Below are 22,260 nucleotides of genomic sequence, written 5' to 3' on the forward strand. Positions count from 1 at the left end.
TTAGTATAATTTTACAAAAAGTACTTATGTAAATTCACTTCCTTTCTATCCTGTTTCTACATCTTTAAAATTAAAGAGATAAAATAGCATCTTTTCCTTCAATGGTGATGATTTGAAATGTTTACTAAATATTTAATAAAGTATTATTATTTGTTCACTAACACATTTTTTGTATTTTGACAAATAAATGTTTCCATTTCTTCTAAGAAATTATTTGTTGGTGTCCAATCCTGTTCTAGCCCTGGCTGAGGAAACTAACAATCATTGTTTTAGTTATTTCATCACTTTTTCTTATTTTGATCAACATCCTCTTCTGAAAAAACAAGCCTATCATTCTAGAAGAAAATGTCAAATGACATAGAAGGTCACTGGAAGAATGAGAGTCAGCAAATAAAATTGGTCAATGACCAATATATTATGATAGTTATTAAATTAACCCTGCATTTTATTTATTCAGAAGAAATACCAGAAAAAATGTTCATGTTACTAGAGACTGGAGTGTTGCCAAGTATGATGCTGATATGTGGGAAGGTATAAGGATTATTTTGAGAGCTCTGATAAGTTTAGTGCAAATGAAGAAGACAGAAAACATAAATACATAACATCAATTTGTGATTTTGAGACTACTTTGATATTACCATTGAGAAACACAATAAATTATGCCCTTAATTTGCATTTATACTTAGTCATTGTCATTAGATTGAGTGTGCTACATCAAGGAAATCATATTATTTCCTACATGTAATAGCAGTTATCATATTTCCAAGCTGCAGACAGTTCTTCAGATAGGTTTGGAAACCTGACTTTTTTCATAGAAATAGGTCAGAATTAGTGTTGACTCAAAAGAACATTATGAATTATGCCTTATCTTAAAATCTACCATTTTTGTCTTTACAGTAGAAACCTTTGGAAGCTGACAGGATGGATTAGGGATCTCTTCATGGAGAATACAAACAGTAGTTGGTTCCAACCCACCACCCTTCTTCTTACAGGCATCCCTGGACTAGAAGATGTGCAGATATGGTTCTCTATCCCGCTATGTGTCATGTACCTAATTGCCCTTCTAGGAAACTGCACCATCCTCTTTGTTATCAAAACCACCCCCATCCTGCACGAGCCTCAGTACATCTTCCTGTCTATGCTGGCAGCTACAGACATGGGTCTGTCTGTATCAACTCTGCCTACAGTATTGAACGTCTTCCTCCTGGATCACAGAGAAATTGAGTTCCATTCTTGCTTGACACAGATGTTCTTCATCCATACCTTCTCTTCCATGGAGTCAGCCATCCTCCTGGCCATGGCTTTTGACCGTTTCTTTGCTATTCGTAATCCATTACACTATACTGTGGTTTTAACACCCCCTCGGATCATTAGAATGGGACTTGCAGCTGTTGTTAGGGGTGTGATGTTAATGATACCCTTGCCCATTCTGCTCAAAAGGTTGCCATTTTGTAAGGGTGTCATCCTATCCCATTGCTACTGCTACCATCCTGATATCATGAAGCTGGCCTGCGGTCCTGTCAGGGTCAATATCATCTATGGATTGTCTCTGGTCATCTGTTCCTTTGCAGCTGATTCTGTATTTATTGTCATCTCTTACGTCTTGATTTTAAAAACAGTGTTGGGTATTGCCTCAGGTGATGGTCAACTAAAAGTGCTCAACACCTGTGTCTCCCACATCTTCACCGTCTTTATATTTTATGTACCACTCATTGTCCTGGCTCTAATTCACAGGTTTGGTACATTTACATCTCCACTGCTCCATGTCACCATGGCCAATCTCTTCCTCTTCTTGACTCCTGTTCTGAATCCTTTGGTATATAGCTTAAAAACCAAACAGATAAGGTATGCAGTGTGTAAAGTATTCAAAAATAGAGGAAACCCGCTCAAATAGTTGCATATGGCCATAGAGAAAGAGACGCCCCACTTCTCTGCCCTCTCATCTGCCTGCTTCTCAGGAACATACTTTTATTTCAAGGTATAATATTGTGAGAACTGAGATATTCTTGTCTTCTAAGAAGAGGGTGGTTTTTTGATTAACATTGAAAAAGAAATATTGATTTACTACTTTGTGAAATGAGAGTAAGTGTTGAGATTCAGTATGGAATATGAGTACATTTTGTTTAGTTACTTCTTCCAAAGAAACACATGAACTATATAAAATGTCAAGGGGTATGAAAACCAAGTAAATGCTATTCATAGTTTGAAAACAAAAGCAAACTTAGCTAACATAATGGGGGAAATGTCAGTTTTTGATTTTTAATGTATTTTAAAACTTTAATATAAAACATTGAAAATAAAGTTGTTCTTTTAAATTTTGAATTGTCATTGTAAAGAATGAAAGACAGCAGCATATTCGGAGATATGGGAGTAGGACAGAATATTATACTTGGAGGAAGTGGAGTATAATAATAGAAGTTCTTCTGGGGAAGCATGACAAAGATCAGTAAAGAGTGGACCCCTGAATGTACATCAACTTTTACATTTATTTGTGTAATTAATAAATAAAATTGATTTGTATGCTGAACCTACTAAGACTGCTATTCCAAGCCATGTAGTACTTTGTTCCAGATGGACAATGCTCTCACTTTGATAGCTCTCTTGCAACATAGTTATTCTGATGATATTTTAAGAAATAACTCCATGTACATAACTTAAAATTATCCAGTGCTTGACTATTGTTAGAGTTTTGTATTTAACATCTAGTATAGAGGGTATTTTTTGCTATTATTTTCTGTTATATTTTTGTAAATATTCTACTCCTTTTTATTTTTCTCTCACACACCATGCACATGATCAGAAAATACAAGGAAAACCCAACCAAAATAGTCTCTCCAATACTTAGAGCATCATTTAATGAGGCATTAAAATTCTGATACCTGATATATGTTTCCCAATAGCAAGTGGGTATTTTTCCAGTGAACATTAGTTGAATGTCCTTTGATTTAATTAAATTCTGATATTATCTATTGAGAGATCATCAGGCACAAATAATTAAGGGCTAAATCTTATATGACTATTCCAATTTAGGGGTCACTGGGCAAACAATGAAGTTCTAATCATTGGAATTTTGATAAACTCTTGGCAGTTACAGAAGTGTAACTACCATTAGTTCAATTATTAAATTACAATTAAGTACTTTATAAAGGAAAGGAAAAACTATACTACCAATCATAAATAGAAGCAGGCAAAAAATGTCTTGAATTATAGCTCTGTTCTGAGAACCTAAGATTATTTGGTAAGATTAGAGTATGAAAGAAATAACAGACAGATTGGAATATAGAGAGCTTCACATATACATTTGGTTAAACTTGTCCAAACAAACAGACATTGTGTGACTAATTTGGAAATAAAGATTTAACACAACCATATTTGTTTAAAAACACTTTTAAGAACACTAAATGTCAGTTAAAACTCCAGGTAAGGTTAGATATTTGGAATTAAACTCCAAATTATATAAAGAGAAGCATCTAGAATGCTTAAATTAGTGGAGCTGATATTGAGATGTAGAAAAGTGAAAGCATTTAAGATAAATTCAGGAGATATGAGTGAACCATATCAATGAAGAAGAAATTTAAGAGATATGTAGAGATCACTCTGGAAACATAAAAATATAGTCATTGTGTGCAGAGGGAATATGGGAATTTGAGAGGAAGATGCATTTGAAGAAGTTCATAAATTTCACTTTGGTTTTCATGGATTTGAAGGCTATAGTTACAAAGAATATATTCATGGGTGCACACTCATCTGAAGATCAGAAGCAAGCCTCTCAAAATGATTATACAGGTGTTCTGTAACTGCGAAGTAAATCAAAGATACAAAACTAGTTAGCAATGGTGTGATCTATAGAAAAGCAGAACATTTTTTTTCTTCTAAAGGATGTGAATGAGAGTATGTTTTGGGAAATAGATACAAAATAATTCTCTAATTGACTGCTATGACCTACACAGTCCATAGGAGGGGCAGTCAAAATGGTCTAGGAAATGCATATGAACCTTTGTTCATATGACGATAGTGCAAGAAAGAAGGGGGATGTTTTAGTAAATACAAAAGGAAAGAGAACAAAGCAGATAGGAAAAGAATAGGACTGAATATTTAATGGTTTTGATTTTTTAAAGTTCTTTAATTATAACTCTCATTTGCAACTATAAAAATAAAGTGATCTTTTCCATGGATAAATGCTAACATAAAATATCCAGCAAAGAAACATTCTTTTTTTTTTTACTGTTTAGTTTATAAAGTCTATCAAATCACATCCTACAAAATATAGGAGAAAATACAATTTTTGAGTATTTAAATACAATATCCTCATTCATAAAAGCTATACCTCACTTTCATATCTATATACACACTTTAGGTGTAAAAATACAACAAAATAAACAGCATGTTAACTGTGAAATTGAGAATTGTACGTTCCTTCACTGAAGCTATCTACATTAACTTTTCAAATTGGTCATCTTATCTGAATCTTCCAAGACTTTCTTAGTGCAGAACGTATCTGCTTGGTCTTCAGGCTATATACAATTGGGTTGAGCATCGGGGGCATAAAGAGGTAGATATTTCCCAGGACTGCATGTGCTATTGGAGAACTCTTGTGACTGATTCGATGCATTACTGTTATTGCCAGCAAAGGGCCATAGTAAATAAAGACAATAAATATATGAGACAAACATGTGTTTAGTGCCTTCATCTGACCTTCTCTGGAAGCAATCCCCATGACTGCATGGAATATCAGAGCATAAGAAATGGCTATGAGCAGAAAGTCTACGCCAAAGGAAAATATAACCAAAACAAGTCCATAGAAAATATTGATTTTGACTTGGCCACAAGCTAGTTTCATGACATTTGGGTGAATACAGTAGGAATAAGACAATATCTGCCCCTTGCAGAATGGGAGCCTCTTGAGCAGAATAGGTAAGGGAGTCATAAGTGCTACACCCCTCAGAAAGGCTGCCAGTCCCATCTTGGTGACTCGCGAGTTGGTAAGTATTGTAGTGTACTGCAAGGGGTGACTGATGGCCACAAAGCGGTCAAAAGCCATAGCCAACAGGATTCCTGAGCCCATGGAGGAAGATGTATGGATGAAAAACAGCTGAGCAAGGCAACTATCAAATGCAATTTCATAGAGGTCAAAGATAAAGACTTTTAACACTGAGAAAATTGTGGAAACAGACAAGACAATATCAGCTCCGGCCAACATAGACAAAAAATGGTACTGGGGCTCCTGCAGACTCCGTTCTGTCCTCACTAAGTAAATTACAGTACAGTTTCCTGCCATTGTGGTTATGTACATCAGACTTAGGAGTGGTCCTAGCCACAGGCGGGCACCCACCAGCCCTCTGAGACCAGTTAGAATGAAGAGAGAAGGTTGAAATGTGGCATTGAATTCAGACATGGGTGACTGTGAGAATCACTATGCAAACAGTTTCTTCGACATTGAAACCTAGAAAAAAGCAAAAGTTAGACATCAAATTCAGGAATTTGAATTTAGGTAGTTCCAATGAGCATTTGAGATGTTACCTGTGAAGGACAGTCTAAGGATGAAGAGCTTGTTGGTGGTAAGACGAACTTAACAGTTATACCAAGGAACAAATGTTCTCCTAAAGACTATCTTGAGGATAGACAATCCCTTTTATTACTAATGTCCATGTAGAAATGAGCCAGTTAAGATGGCAATGAAAATGAATAGCACATTTGGTATTCAGCCCATTCCCAAACCAGCTAGAGCCAAGAACTTAGGATGAGAACGATGAGACAGCAAACACAAATAGAAGTACTTTAAAAAAGAATTGCTTCAAAGTCTTAGCAGATAACAAACGAACATGGGCTGGAGTAATGGCTCATTGGGCAAGAGTAGCTGCTGTGCTCACATAAGGATCTGATTACAAATACCCAGATCCATGCGAAAAGCAAAGCACAGGTGACAGGTTTCAGTAGCCTCGGCATTTTGGCAGAGAGAAGGCAGGTAAATGGGACTTACTGGCTACAAGCCATCTTCAGGTTCTGAGAGAGACCTTGCCTCAAGGAAATTTGGTGGAGAGTAATAAAGCTGGACAGATAATACCATCCTCAATATTCTGTTTGTATACTTGTGTATAGTGCATGAACATACATGTTCATGTCTATACATACAATTAAAAAAAAAAACAGAAAATGTTACCCTGGATAGCAGAGTATCCAGTACTTCTATTCGTATCCTCTCTCTCTCTCTCTCTCTCTCTCTCTCTCTCTCTCTCTCTCTCTCTCATACATACAAACACACACAATCACACACAGGTGTGTGTGTGTGAACATATTTGTGTCTAGAGATACAATCATTTTTCTAATTTATTCAACCAATGCTGAAATGTAACTCTGTTGACTATTTCATTTTTGACTTATTGTCTGACTCTTCTCTTTAGTGAATTAATCAATTTCTTTTTACACAGTTTAAATTATTTATATTCTAAAATGTAGACAAAAATTCCTTCTTCATAGGCCTGAATTCATACTCCAAAAGCATATTTTTAATATTCATTAAATGTTATATAAATATATTTAAATGCACCAGAATATATACACCTATAATAATACAGTAATTTAATTATTTTAGTGTACATATGTACTATTTTTGTTTATTTTGAATTTTTATTTGATTATATTTTGTTTTGTTTTTTTTACTTTTTCGAGACAGGGTTTTTCTGTGTAATAGACATAGCTGTTCTGGAACTAGTTCTTGTAGACCAGGCTGGCCTTGAATTCACAGAGATCTGCTTGCCTCTGCCTTCTGAGTGCTGGGATTAAAGGCATGTACCACCACCGCCCAGATTTTTATATAAAAATGTATGTCATTTAATTGATCTTGACCTTCTAGTTTTTAAATTAAATAATAAATGAACAGATTTAAGAAAGAAGCAACACTGAATCAACTAAGCAGCGTACACATAGGCTCACAGAGACTGAAGCAGCAAGCACTGGGCTTGCATGAGTCCACACCAGGTCATCTGAGTATATGTTGTGGTTGGTAACTTGGTGTTTTTGTGGAACTCCTAACAGTGGGAGCAGGAGTGCCTCTGACTCTTTTGTCTGCTTCTGGGACTCTTTTCTTCCTGCTGGTTTGCCTTGTCCAGCATCAGTGTAAGGGCTTTTGCCTTGTCTTATTGTATTTTGATTTGTCATGCTTGGTTGTGTCTCGGAGGCCTGCTCTTTTTTAAAGGGAGACAGAGGAGAGTGAATCTTAAAAAAGAGAAGAGACAGGGATAGGGGTATAGGGGGTGAGGAGGTAGGAGGTTGGGAGTTGGAATTGAGAGAGTAGGAGGAGAAACTGGGGTTAGAAGGTATTGTATAAGAGAAAAATCTACTTTCAATTAAAAAGGACATCTGGGAAGAAGGAGAAAAGGTGAAGAAATTTAGGAATAATCCAGGAAATTTTAATAAGAAAAAATAATTTTATGACGCTATTTTAAAAACTGTTCAGTTTTAACTAGGTTTTACTACTCAAAAATATTGACCTGGATAAATAAAGCATATAACTTCAAATAAAAAATACTAAATATATTTTAAAATAATTTCATGGAAGATGAAATATCAAGAAAATCATTTATATGAAAATTTTTGTCTCTGTTTTAATCTCTTCTTTAACTGAAGATAAATGTTGATTTTCCCTTCACATTTTCAATACATGAAAATCAATTAAACATAGACTAACGTGTCCATTCATGTAAAGAATGAGTTCTACCCTTTTCTACAACAAAGGAGAAGAGAAGTAGGTAAGAGATAAAAGCAACTGTCCAAGACTCATGGCAAAATTCCAATTAACACATAAGCTTTTTGTTTCACAGAACCACAGAGTTCCCAAGTTCAGTCAGGAATACACAAAACCGTGGAGAACAAGAAGAGAAAATGGAGTCAGGGCTGAAGTACTTAAAATTCTGTCCTTAAAGATGACTCCAAGTGACGTGGCTTTCATTTCCTTTCTTCCTGTGTGTCTTCTTCTCTCTACTTATTTAGACCCATTTAGAATGGAAAGAGGGAGGTTGATGTCTCTTCTTCATGTTAAAGAAACTATGTAGAAGAAGTGTCATAAAAATGGCAGTCTAAAGCCAACTTCCCTTAATGTCACTTTCTAATTAACTGTTGTCTTTTAGAATCCATTTATTCATTAATTCAGTAGTTAATTACATATTTCATGAACAAACCCTCCAGAGGCATTTTTCTATGGTTTTAGGGTACACCTATAAAACATATTTTGTTTGCAATGTAATTCATATTAATTTTAAAACTTGTCATTACATATAGCTGTATAATCATATTAACATTTTTGGAGGGGAAAAATACATTTATTTATGTGGGAGGCAGGGGGAAGCTACACCTGACATAGTGCATGGGTGGAAGTTAGAAGACAACTTTTTAGAACTGTTTTCTCCCACTCTTTAGATCCCAGGATCAAACAGCTTGTGAGACAGGCTTCTGTAGTTACTGAGCTACCTTGACAGTCCATTATTTCTAAAATTCCACATCTCTATGAATACCAAAATTTTATGGTAAACAGCATTTGCATATTCCATTGTGTTGGGTATTTTAGTAACTTTCTCATGTTCCCACAAATCTTTTCAAATCATATCAACATTTTTAAAGGTGAACCAAACAACCTATTCTCAACCTTATCATAAAAGATTTTAAAATCTTTGAAGAAAAAAATTAAACTTAAGAAAAATTTAAACACCGTATAACCATTTACATAGGCAAAAACAGTTTTACTAGGCACATGTGATTACTGTCTTAAAGTATACTAGAGTTGATGATGTGAATACAAGTGTGTGGTTGAGAATGAAAACAGAAATCATAAAAGTTATAAGGAACCTACAGAGAGAATAGAAATCCAGACAAATGAGTGAGAAACCAAAGGCCAAAAGGCTGATCTATGGTGTATGTGGGAGAGAATATCTGAACGATATCTCAACTGAGTGGGAGAGAGAGGCTCAGGGAGGAAGAGGATGCTGAAATGGTAGATGAAACACATACTTTTCAAAAACAATATTATAACAAACTTTTCAGTTACCAAAGATTTTAAAATAAAGTCAGTGATGTGACCTCATTTTTGTTTTTATAAATCCATTCTTCGTGGTCTTTAGAAAATGACTCAGGAGGGGCAAATTAGCTGAAAAGACATACATTTTAAGCTTATTTTAATCTCCCAAGGAAGAACCAGGAATAGAGTATGTTTTCTTACGAGACTAAAAGTGAAAGACAACCTGAATTTTGAATAGTTTTAGTGTGGCTTTTTTAAATCATTGGTACAACATCAAATTCTCATAATGTGTCTAATAATTTTGTCCAGTAATGTGTAAGTCATTTCCTGTATGAGCATATAAATATTGTCAGAATAGATTAAGACCAATACAGCAATGCTATGCCTCAATGTGAAAGAGCTCTTCAGTGTAAAGGGAAAAATTCTTACCATTATAGTTATATTACATTTTCTTATCGCCTATTCTCCATTCATATCCTAGCTAGAATTCCATGCACTCCATTATTTAGGTTTACCTCGGTGACTATGGCTGATGGTGTTGAGTGAGGCTGGTTCTGTCTGAATGGGCAGTGCAGTATTTATGTTTGCCTGATGTTCCCAAAGGTATTACATGGCAACCTTTCTCTTCCTCATTCTCTCTTTCTTTCTCTTTCCACTTAGCACTTCATTCATTAATGAAATATGCATATGAATACACACACACACCTACTTTTTCCATCAGTTTTCAGAATAAATGGTGATATATGATAAGAGTCAGTTAAGAGTGATCAACAGGATCATCAAATAAAACAAACTAATTATCTTCTAAGACTACTGAATCAAGAGAAAGCAAGCATTTATATCAAAAGACTGTATTTTTATTAGTAATAATAGTAAAGAAAACAGTCAAGGTTAAAATATATATTGTCTCTAGAGATGAGTCAAGAAAAATAAATAATTTTTAACCATTTATTGGGGATCAAAACAGACTATCAATTATTTGTTAGATATTATAATGTATCTGTAGTTCATGAGAATAAAAAGGAATATGGAGAGAAAACTATAAGCTTAGAGAAATCACCAAGTATATGATTTTTATGATGTGCCTTTTCAGTTGAAATTCAGATAGTGGCATAAGTCTACTCACATAGATCAATGGAGCAGATTAATCGGTTAATGTACAAATGGAGATATGTAGCTTCCTTCCTGAAGAGTGGCATCAATATAACTGGATGCAGAAAGGCAAGGTAGCTTAGGTGATGAAGACACTTCCTTCAGAGTCTGAAGGTGTGATTACTATTACTGAGACTTAAATGTTGAAAGGAAAAAACCAAGTTCTGCATGTTATCCTCTGACCTCCACATACACAGAATAAATAATCAAATAAACTTAATAATTTTCAAAATACAACAGAATGGTCAAATCTGATCTTTGTACCAAATCTTGCTGATAAAATACAATATTCTTGTAAAAAAAAAAAAAAGAAGAATGTTAATTTAATGCCAAGAGATAACACCCAAGCCGGGCGGTGGTGGCGCACGCCTTTAATCCCAGCACTTGGGAGGCAGAGGCAGGCGGATCTCTGTGAGTTCGAGACCAGCCTGGTATACAAGAGCTAGTTCCAGGACAGGCTCCAAAACCACAGAGAAACCCTGTCTCGAAAAACCAAAAAAAAAAAAAAAAAAAAAAAAAGAGAGAGAGAGATAACACCCAAGACTTAATTGTGCACAATAAAACAGCAAAACTTTTATTTATAAAATATTATAAATATTTTGAGTAGTTTTGTTTTTTATAAAGATAGTTAATAAAATGAACATAATCACGCACAAAAAAAATCCTTGAAATTACATAAATTACATTCAATAATGAAAATATGAGTGGAACATTTTCAATAAAAACAATACCTGGAAATATTTCTTCAGCTATTATTTTATTTTAATGAATTTGCTTCCTTTTTATTAATTACATTAGTTCCATAACAATTTCATACTTTCCAATAGATTTAAGCCCCAAATATCAGAATTAAATTAATTTTTCTGCTTTCTTTTTCTAATTTTTTATGAAGAACTACATCTAAAAACACCAATCACCTCACATTTTGAACTACATTAATTGTAGAACTGTTCATTTGTCTTGTTTAACAGTGCTACTGGTGATCTATCCAGTGGTGTGGGAAGTCCTTCTGTGTATGTGTCACTTTTATTGGTTAATGAATAAAGAAACTGTTTTGGACTTGGCAGGGCAGAATAGAGGTAGGTGGGGAAAACTAAACTAAATGCTGTGGGGAAGAAGTCGGAGTTAGGAGACACTATGGAGCTGCCAGAGGGGAAAGATGTGAGCTAATAGCTGGAAACTTGCTGGTAGGCCACAAGTCTCATGGTAAAATCTAAAATAATAGAAATAAGTTACCAAAGATATGAGTTAGCTAACAAAACGCTTAAGTGATTGGCCAAAGTGTGATTTAAATAATATACTGTCTGTGTGATTATTTTCAGAGTCTGTGCAGCCAGGAAGTGAACAAGCGGCCTTCCAACAACAATCTAGTGCTGTGGGCATCCTCAGTAAGATCTATACCCACAAGAGATTCCTAGCCTCTTACTGATAGTTAAGAAGTTTGGAACTCAACTCCTCATACTGGATCACTTTGTCCATCCTTAATACATGGGAGGTGTTTAGTCTTCTGCAACTTTATATGCTATGCTTTCTTTATATCCATGGGAGGCTTGTACTTTCCTAAACAGAAAAATAGAAGAGGAGTGGATTGGTGGTGGTGGGGCACAGAGGTGAGGTGGAGGAGGGACTAGGAGGAGAGGAAGGAGAGAAAACTGTGGTTGGGATGTAAAATAAATTAATTAAAAATGTGAACTGTGAAGTTTCTCAACCTTGCTCATTATTCTAGAGTACACTACTTCCTAGAGTTTCTTTAAAAAGAGTCAATATGGATTCAATATATTTAAGTGAATTTTTGTGACATTAATATACATCGCTAGTATTGAAGAGATTTTCTTTTCTTATTATTAATTTTTATTGAGCTCTACATTTTTTCTCTGCTCCCCTCCCTGCCTCTCACCTCCCTCCTTCAACCCTCTTCCAAGGTCTCCATGCTCCCAATTTACTCAGAAGATTTTTGTCTTTTTCTACTTCCCATGTAGATTAGATCCATGTAAGTCTTAGTGTCCTTATTGTGTCTAAGTTCTCTGGGATTGTGATTTATAGGCTGGTTTTTTTTTTTCTTCTTTATGTTTAAAAACCACTTATGAGTAAGTACATGTGATAACTGTCTTTCTGTGTCTGGGTTACCTCACTCAAAATAATATTTTCTAGCTCCATTCATTCTTGTGTAAAATTCAAGATGTCATTATATTTTTCTGCTGTGTAGTACTCCATTGTGTAAATGTTCCACATTTTCCTTATCCATTCTTTGGTCGAGGGGCAAGGGGCATTTAGGTTCTTTCCAAGTTCTGGCTATGAACATAGGTGAGCACATGGCCTTGTGGCACAATTGAGCATCCTTTGGATACATACACAAAAGGGGTACTACTGGGTCTTGAGGAAGGTTGTTTCCTAATTTTCTGAGAAATTGCCACACTGACATCCAAAGGGGCTGTACCAGCTTGCATTCCCATAAGCAGTGCAGAAGTGTTCCCTTTTCCCCACCTCTCCAGCATATGTTGTCATCAGTGTTATAAAGCCAGTCACACTGAACCTTATAAGAGAAAGTGGGAAGTACACTTGATCACATTGGCACAGGAGACCACTTCCTAAATATAACCCCAGCAGCACAGACACTGAGAGAAACAATACATAAGACCTCCTGAAACTGAAAAGCTTCTGTAAAGCAAAGGACACAGTCAACAAAACAAAACAACAGCCTACAGAATGGGAAAAGATCCTCACTAACTCCACATCAGACAGAGGTCTGATCTCCAAAATATACAAAGAACTCAAGAAATTGATCATCAAAAGAACATATAATCCAATAAAAAAGTGGAATACAGATCTAAACAGAGAACTCTCAACAGAGAATTATAAAATGGCTGAAAGACATTTAAGGAAATGTTTAACATCCTTAGTCATCAGAGAAATTCAAATCAAAACAACTCTGAGATTCCATCTTACACCTGTAAGAATGGCCAAGATCAAAGATATTGTTTTTTAATGTTTAAGAATATGTACTTACATAGGATCCAAGTTTGTTTCTCAGCACCCATGTTGTGCCTCACAACCATCTGTATCTCCAATTTCAGGGAATTGGATGTCCTCTTCTGGCTACTGTGGAATCCAGAAACTCATATAGTGTACATATATAAATGTAGGCAAAATGCTCATCATAAAATGAAAACAAGTACTTCTTTTTAAAAAGAAGTTACTAATACAAATACATAATGATAATTTTAAAATATTCATTAATTTTTAATTATCATAGATGTATAAAGATGATATAAAAGTTCAAAGGATATTTAAGAAATAGAGTTCTTAAAAGCATTTTAATAAATGCTAGCATATGATTGCTAAATCAGATACAAAATGAGTATTCTCTCAACATAAATATCCTCTAAGACTTTCTTTCCCATGCATGATCTCTGTCAAGAAACATTTTAAGTGATGCTAATATTCCAAAAATATCGAAATATAAGATTTTCTAAAACACAATGAATTTAAAGACCAATAAATACATCAAACAAATTATCTGCTATATATTTTGAAAAAATCTAGTACTATGTTGTTAAGAAAGTCAATGAAATGATTCTGCTATACTCACGAATCGGTGCCTAAGCTAACTGTTGTCAGAGAGGCTTTACCCAGAAACTAGTGGTGGAAACAGATGCAAAGACCCTCAGAAAACATTAGGCAAAGCTCAGGGATCCCCATGGAAGAGGAAGAGGAAGATTTATAGAAATCAGTGGGGTCAAGGACATCACAAGAAAACCCACAGAATGAACTCATCTGAGTTCATAGGGTCTCACAGAAACTAAACTGACAACCAGGGAGCCTGCATGGGATTGACCCAGGCAGTCTGCATATGATACAGTTGTGCAAATTGATCTTCTTGTGAGATTCTTAACAGTGGGAACAGGGCTGTCTCTGACTCTACTGCCTGCTTTTAGAACCTTTTCTTCCTATTGGACTGCTTTGTCCTTCCTTCATAGGAGAGAAGCTGCCTAGTCTTACTGCACCTTGATATATACCATGGATTATTTCCACAGGAGTCCTGTTCTTTTTGAAGAGAAACAGAGGAAGAGGAGTAGATGATGTGGGAGCAGAAGGAGGAGAGGAAAGTATAGATGGGATGTAAGAACAAAAGACTAAGTTTAAAAAAGTCACTGAGTCTCTCAGCTAAATTCTATTTTCTTTTCTTTTTTTTTTTGAAAAAAAAAATTTCCGCCTCCTCCCTGCCTCCCATTTCCCTCCCCCTCCTCCAGCCCCTCTTCCCCTCCCCCCACTCCTCTTCTCCTCCCTCTCCAGCCCCAAGAGTAGTCAGGGTTCCCTGCCCTGTGGAAAGTCCTAGGTCCTCCCCACTCCATCCAGGTCTAGGAAGGTGAACATCCAAACTGTCTAGGCTCCCACAGAGTCAGAACATGAAGTAGGATCAAAACCCCGTGCCATTGTCCTTGGCCTCTCATCAGCTCTCATTGTCGGCCATGTTCAGAGAGTCCGGTTTTATCCCATGCTTTTTCAGTCACAGTCCAGCTGGCCTTGGTGAGCTCCCAATAGATCAGACCCACTGTCTCAGTAGGTGGGTGCACCCCCTCGTGGTCCTGCCTTCCTTGCTCATGTTCTCCCTCCTTCTGCTCCTCGTTAGGACCTTGGGAGCTCAGTCCGGTGCTCCAGTGTGGGCTTCTGTCTCTATCTCCATCCATCGCTAGATGAAGGTTCTATGATGATATGCAAGATATTCATCAGTATGGCTATAGGGAAGTAGACAAGACTGCTGGGCAAAAAATTGGAATCTTGGGGGTGGGGTGGGATGGGGGTAAGGGGAGATGGGGAGAGAAAAGTGTGAAGGAGAGGATGGGGGGAACTTGGGGAAACGGGATGATTGGAGATAAAGGAAGGTTGGATAGGTGAGCAGGGAAGCACATATCTTAGTTAAGGGAGCCACCTAAGGGTTGGCAAAAGACTTGAACCTGGAGTGGCTACCTGGTGCCAGGACAATGTCGCCAGTTATTTCCTTGGGCAGCTGAGGATAGGGAACCTGAAATGACTCTATTTTATTTTCTTAAGAAATACACGGGACCTGATTTACAAGCTATAGAGAAACCCTGTCTCAAAAGAAGAAGAAGAAGAAGAAGAAGAAGAAGAAGAAGAAGAAGAAGAAGAAGAAGAAGAGGAGGAGGAGGAGGAGGAGGAGGAGGAGGAGGAGGAGGAGGAGGAGGAGGAGAAGGAGGAGAAGGAGGAGAAGGAGGAGAAGGAGGAGAAGGAGGAGAAAAGAAAGAAAGAAAGAAAGAAAGAAAGAAAGAAAGAAAGAAAGAAAGAAAGAAAGAAAGATGTTGTTGCTCTTGGTGGTCATCCCACAGTCCTGGCATCTTCAATACGCTGGGTTCTCCACTGCAACTGAGGCAGCACCTCCACCAACAACTTCTCCTAGGCTCTTAAGGGACTCTGACACTGCCCCACGGTGCCAAGCCTCAGTTTCTTGGAAAGACTGAGTTCCTGTCCTTATTTCCCTTCATGGTGGACAGTAATCTGTAAGATGAAATAAACTCTTGCCTCCTCAAAAAAAAAAAAAAAGGAAGGAAGGAAGAAAGAAAGAAAGAAAGAAAGAAAGAAAGAAAGAAAGAAAGAGAGAGGCAGAACCCCGGCCCACGGCGGACGGCAGCGGCGGAACCCTGGCCTGCACAGTTAAATCAAGTAGGTTTTTTGGGGGCCTGGCCTGTAGAGAGGGAGGCCTTTTATTGGCGAGGTCCACGGGCGAACGAGGAGCCGCGTCCTGTCCCTGAAGACCCTCCTGAGTGGGGAGAGTGTTCTGGGCCCGCACCCGGACACAGGAAACAGGAAACGGAGCGGGAGCATTCTCAGACTCCCTTCACCCCCCTGGTAAGCCTGCAAAGGCTGATACCCTCTGCGGGGGCTGCTCCTCCTCTGCTGTGACCTCTCTATTTCTGGCACATCCCAGCTTGTGCCCAGGGCCCTCTTCCACTCCCCCTCCCTTCTGCGGGGCTGCGAGATCACCCAGTATAGCCTGTTTGGGTACTGGGTCGGGAGCTCGGGGCAGAGGACAGCAGGAGTTTCTCTGTCTTGGTAGCTGGCCTACAAAGGGGTAGGCCTTTTGTGGACGAGGTCCTGGGCAAACGGGGAGCCTGGTCCTGGTCCTGAAGATCCTTCTGAGTGGTGGGAGCGATCTTGGCCCACGGCGGGAGCCAGGAAACGGAGCGAGGGCACTTTGTAAGCGGAGCCCTTGGCCAGCAGGGAAACCTGTTCTTGACTTAAAAGACCCATTAGATAGCATTGTTAGGAGGAGATGGGCAGGTGCTAAGGCAAGAATTCACCCAACAATATGAAAAACAAAATGGAAACACCAGAACCCAATGATCTTACAACAGAAGGACTTGAACACCCTAACAAAGAAGAAGTTGAAAAAATTGACTTTATGAAAGCAATAGAGTCCCTTAAACAACATGTAAAAAACACCCTTATAGAAATGGATGAGAAGTATAACAAAAAGTTTGATGAAATGAGTAAATACGTAAATGATGCCCTGGGAAACCAAGAAAAAACGATCAAACAGGTAATGGAAACAGTTCAAGAATTGAAAACGGAAATTAAAGCAAGGAAGAAAACACAAAATGAGGACCAGTTGGATGTGGAGAATCTAGGTCAACGAGCAGAGGCTACAGAAACAAGCATAATCAACAGACTACAAGAGATAGAAGAAAGAATCTTAGATTCTGAAGACAACATAGAGAAAATAAATGCACTGATCAAAGAAAACAGCAAAACCAACAAAGTTTCGTCGCAAAACATTCAGGAAATATGGGACACAATAAAAAGACCAAACCTAAGAATAATAGGGATACAAGAAGGAGAAGAGTCACAACTCAAAGGTCCAGAAAATATTTTTAACAAAATTATAGAAGAAAACTTTCCCAACATAAAGAAAGATATTCCTTTGAATATTCAAGAAGCATACAGAACACCAAACAGACTGGATCAAAGAAAAAATCCCCTCGCCATATTATAATCAAAACACAAAATATACAGATTAAAGAAAGAATATTAAGAGCTGCAAAGGAAAAAGGGCAAGTTACTTACAAAGGTAAACCGATCAGACTTACACCTGACTTCTCTATGTAAACCATGAAAGCCAGAAGGTTCTGGATAGAGGTACTGCAGAAACTAAGAGACCATGGATGCAAACCCAAACTACTATACCCAGCCAAGCTATCGTTCATTATCAATGGAGAAAACAAGACATTCCAGGATAAGAACAAATTTAAACAATACGTAGCCACAAATCCGCCCTACAGAAAGTAATAGAAGGAAAATCACAACACAAGAAATCCAACATAGCCAACACTGCCTACAATAACTCAGGCATCTAGCGACCCTTCACCAGCACGACTCGAAGGGAGACACACAAACTCTACTACAAAAAACAATAGGAATAACCAGAGTAATCAACCACTGGTCATTAATATCACTTAATATTAATGGTCTCCATTCACCTATAAAAAGACACAGACTAAAAGATTGGATACGAAAACAGGATCCAACATTCTGCTGTTTGCAAGAAACACATCTCAACCACAAAGACAGGCATCTACTCAGAGTAAAGGGATGGGAAAAGGTTTTTCAAGCAAATGGTCCTAAGAAAAAAGCAGGTGTGGCCATACTAATTTCTAACAAAACGGACTTCAAACTAAAATCAATCAGAAGAGATCGAGATGGACACTTTATACTCATAACAGTAACAATTCATTAGGATGAAGTCTCAATCCTGAATATCTATGCCCCTAATATAAAAGCACCCACTTATGTAAAAGAAATATTACTAAAACTCAAGGCAGACATCAAACCACACACACTAGTAGTAGGAGACTTCAACATACCTCTCTCACCAATGGACAGGTCAATCAGACAGAAACCTAATAGAGACTTAAGAGAATTGTTGGAGGTAATGAAGCAAATGGACTTAACCGACATCTATAGAACACTCCACCCAAATAGGAAAGAATATACCTTCTTCTCTGCAGCTCATGGAACCTTCTCGAAAATTGACCACATACTCAGAAACAAAGGAAACCTCCACAGATACAAAAAAATATCAGTGTCCTCCTGTGTCTTATCAGATCACCACAGATTAAAGTTAGAAGGCAACAACAAAGCTACCCCCAAAAAGCCGACAAACTCATGGAAACTGAACAGTCAACTACTGAACCACACCTGGGTCAAGGAAGAAATTAAGAAAGAAATTAAAGTCTTCCTTGAATTTAATGAAAATAAAGAGACAACATATTCAAACCTATGGGACACTATGAAAGCTGTGCTAAGAGGAAAGTTCATAGCACTAAGTGCCCACTTAAAGAAAACGGAGAAAGCATACATTGGGGACTTAACAGCACACCTGAAAACTCTATAAAAAAAGAAGCAGAAGCACCCAGGAGGAGTATAAGACTGGAAATAATCAAACTGAGGGCAGAAATCAACAAAATAGAAACACAGAAAGCAGTCCAAAGAATCAGTGAATCAAAAAGTTGGTTCTTAGAGAAAATCAACAAAATCGACAAACCCCTTTCCAAACAAATTAAACGACAGAGAGAGAACACGCAAATAAATAAGATCAGAAATGAAGAGGGGGACATAACCACAGACACAGAGGAAATTCAGAGAATCATTAGATCTTACTACAAAAGCCTGTATGCCACAAAACTGGAAAATGCAAAAGAAATGGACATTTTTTTAGATAAGTACCATATACCAAAGCTAAACCAAGAACAGGTGAACGATCTAAATAGACCGGTTAGTTGCGAAGAATTAGAAATGGTTATCAAAAATCTCCCTTCCAAAAAAAGCCCAGGACCAGATGGTTTCAATGCAGAATTCTACCAGACCTTCCAAGAAGAGCTAATACCTATTCTTCTTAATGTATTTCACAATATAGAAACAGAAGAGTCATTGCCAAATTCCTTTTATGAAGCTACAGTTATCCTGATACCAAAACCACACAAAGACCCAACCAAGAAAGAGAATTACAGGCCTATCTCACTCATGAACATTGATGCAAAAATCCTCAATAAAATACTGGCAAACCGAATCCAAGAACACATCAGAAAAATTATCCATTATGATCAAGTAGGCTTCATCCCAGAGATGCAGGGCTGGTTCAACATACGCAAATCTATCAATGTAATCCACCATATAAATAAACTGAAAGAAAAAAACCATATGATCATTTCATTAGATGCTGAAAAAGCATTCGACAAAATTCAACACCCCTTTATGATGAAGGTCTTGGAGAGATTAGGGATAAAAGGATCATACCTAAATATAATAAAAGCTATTTACAGCAAGCCGACAGCCAACATTAAATTAAACGGAGAAAAACTCAAAGCCATCCCACTAAAATCAGGAACACGACAAGGATATCCACTCTCTCCATACCTCTTCAATATAGTGCTTGAAGTTTTAGCAATAGCGATAAGACAACATAAGGGGATCAAGGGGATTCGTATTGGAAAGGAAGAAGTTAAGCTTTCGTTATTTGCAGATGATATGATAGTATACATAAGTGACCCAAAAAACTCTACCAAAGAACTCCTACAGCTGATAAACACCTTTGGGAATGTGGCAGAATACAAGATCAACTCCAAAAAATCAGTTGCCTTCCTATACACAAAGGATAAGGAAGCAGAGAGGGAAATCAGAGAAGCATCACCTTTCACGATAGCCACAAATAGCATAAAATATCTTAGGGTAACTCTAACCAAGGAAGTGAAAGATCTATTTGACAAGAACTTTAAGTCTTTGAAGAAAGAAATCAATGAGGACACCAGAAAATGGAAGGATCTCCCTTGCTCTTGGATTGGGAGGATCAACATAGTAAAAATGGCAATTCTACCAAAAGCAATTTATAGATTCAACGCAATCCCCATAAAAATCCCATCAAAATTCTTGACAGATCTGGAAAAGTCAATAATCAACTTTATATGGAAAAACATAAAACCCAGGATAGCCAAAACAATCTTATACAATAAAGTATTGTCTGGAAGCATTACCATCCCTGACTTCAAACTCTATTCCAAAGCTACAGTATTGAAAACAGCTTGGTATTGGCATAGAAACAGAGAAGTCGACCAATGGAATCGAATAGAAGACCCTAGCTTTAACCCACAAACCTATGAACATCTGATTTTTGATAAAGGAGCTAAAAGTATTCAATGGAAGAAAGAAAGCATCTTTAACAAATGGTGCTGGCAAAACTGGATGTCAGCCTGTAGAAGAATGAAAATAGATCCATATCTATCACCATGCTCAAAACTCAAGTCCAAATGGATTAAAGACCTCAATATTAGTCTGAACACACTGAACCTGATAGAGGAGAAAGTGGAAGTACTCTACAATACATGGGCACAGGAGAACACTTCCTACGTACAACCCTAGCAGCACAGACATTAAGGGCATCATTGAATAAATGGGACCTCCTGAGACTGAGAAGTTTCTGTAAAGCAAAGGACACTGTCACTAAGACAAAAAGGCAACCCACTGACTGGGAGAAGATCTTCACCAACCCCGCAACAGACAAAGGTCTGATCTCCAAAATATATAGAGAACTCAAGAAAGTAGACCGTAAAGGGCTAATCAACCCAATTAAAAAATGGGGCACTGAGCTGAACAGAGAATTCTCAACAGAAGAAGTTCGAATGGCCAAAAGACATTTAAGGTCATGCTCAACTTCCTTAGCGATCAGGGAAATGCAAATCAAGACAACTTTAAGATATCATCTTACACCTGTCAGAATGGCTAAAATAAAAAACACCAATGATAGCCTTTGCTCTGGAGAGGTTGTGGAGAAAGGGGTACACTCATCCATTGCTGGTGGGAATGCAAACTTGTGCAACCACTTTGGAAAACAGTGTGGCGGTTTCTCAGGAATTTCGGGATCCACCTACCCCTGGACCCAGCAATACCACTCTTGGGAATATACCCAAGAAATGCCCTATCATACAACAAAAGTATATGCTCAACTATGTTCATAGCAGCATTGTTTGTAATAGCCAGAACCTGGAAACAACCTAGATGCCCTTCAATGGAAGAATGGATAAAGAAAGTATGGAATATATACATATTAGAGTACTACTCAGCAGTAAAAAACAATGAATTCCTGAAATTTGTAGGCAAATGGACGGAAATAGAAAACACTATCCTGAGTGAGGTGAGCCAGACCCAAAAAGAGGAACATGGGATGTACTCATTCATATTTGGTTTCTAGCCATGAATAGGGGATGTTGAGCCTATTATGCGTGGTCCTAGAGAAGCTAATTAAGAAGGTGAACCCAAAGAAAAACATTTAGGCGATGAAAGGAGACAGAGACAAGGACCCACATTGGAGCACCGGACTGAAATCTCAAGGTCCAAATCATGAGCAGGAGACAGAGCACGAGCAAGGAACTCAGGACCGTGAGGGGTGCACCCACACACTGAGACAATGGGGATGTTCTATTGGGAACTCACCAAGGCCAGCTGGCCTGGGTCTGAAAAAGCATGGGATAAAACCAGACTTGCTGAACATAATGGACAATGAGGACTACTGAGAACTTAAGAATAATGGCAATGGGTTTTTGATCCTACTGCATGTACTGGCTTTGTGGGAGCCTAGGCAGTTTGGATGCTCACCTTACTAGACCTGGATGGAGGTGGGTGGTCCTTGGACTTCCCACAGGGCAGGGAACCAGGATTACTCTTAGGGATGATGAGGGAAAGGACTTGATGGGGGAGGGGGAGGGAAATGGGAGGTGGTGGCGGGGAGAAGGCAGAAATCTTTAATAAATAAATAAACAATAAAAAAAGAAAAAAGAAAGAAAGAAAGAAAGAAAGAAAGAAAGAAAGAAAGAAAGAAAGAAAGAAAGAAAGAAAGAGGGGGGGGGATACAGGGTGGTTAGGAATGATTGCTCATACCAGAAATCTTAGCATTGCAGAAGAAGAGGTAGGCTGGACAACACAGCAAGACCATATCAGACAAAGCAGGGAGAAGGAGGAGTGGGGAATAACCAGGGATATTTTCTTCCCTCTGCCTACAAACAAGAAAGATAAATATTTAGAAAGGAAAAAGA

General features: G+C 37.6%; 2 protein-coding genes across 2 annotated transcripts; one reads left to right on the plus strand and one right to left on the minus strand.

Annotated features, from left to right (window-relative positions):
- The first annotated feature begins 940 nt into the window (after positions 1-940).
- LOC130880794 (olfactory receptor 51A4-like) lies at positions 941-1,894 on the plus strand. The gene has a single exon (XM_057779997.1). It carries the CDS (start codon positions 941-943, stop codon positions 1,892-1,894), a length of 954 nt encoding a protein of 317 aa, XP_057635980.1.
- Positions 1,895-4,453: 2,559 nt separating this feature from the next.
- On the minus strand, positions 4,454-5,395 carry LOC130880795 (olfactory receptor 51E1-like). The gene has a single exon (XM_057779999.1). It carries the CDS (start codon positions 5,393-5,395, stop codon positions 4,454-4,456), a length of 942 nt encoding a protein of 313 aa, XP_057635982.1.
- Positions 5,396-22,260: the final 16,865 nt, after the last annotated feature.

The sequence above is a fragment of the Chionomys nivalis genome, chromosome 8 (assembly GCF_950005125.1).
Source record: "Chionomys nivalis chromosome 8, mChiNiv1.1, whole genome shotgun sequence".
Classification (NCBI taxonomy): Eukaryota; Metazoa; Chordata; class Mammalia; order Rodentia; family Cricetidae; genus Chionomys; species Chionomys nivalis.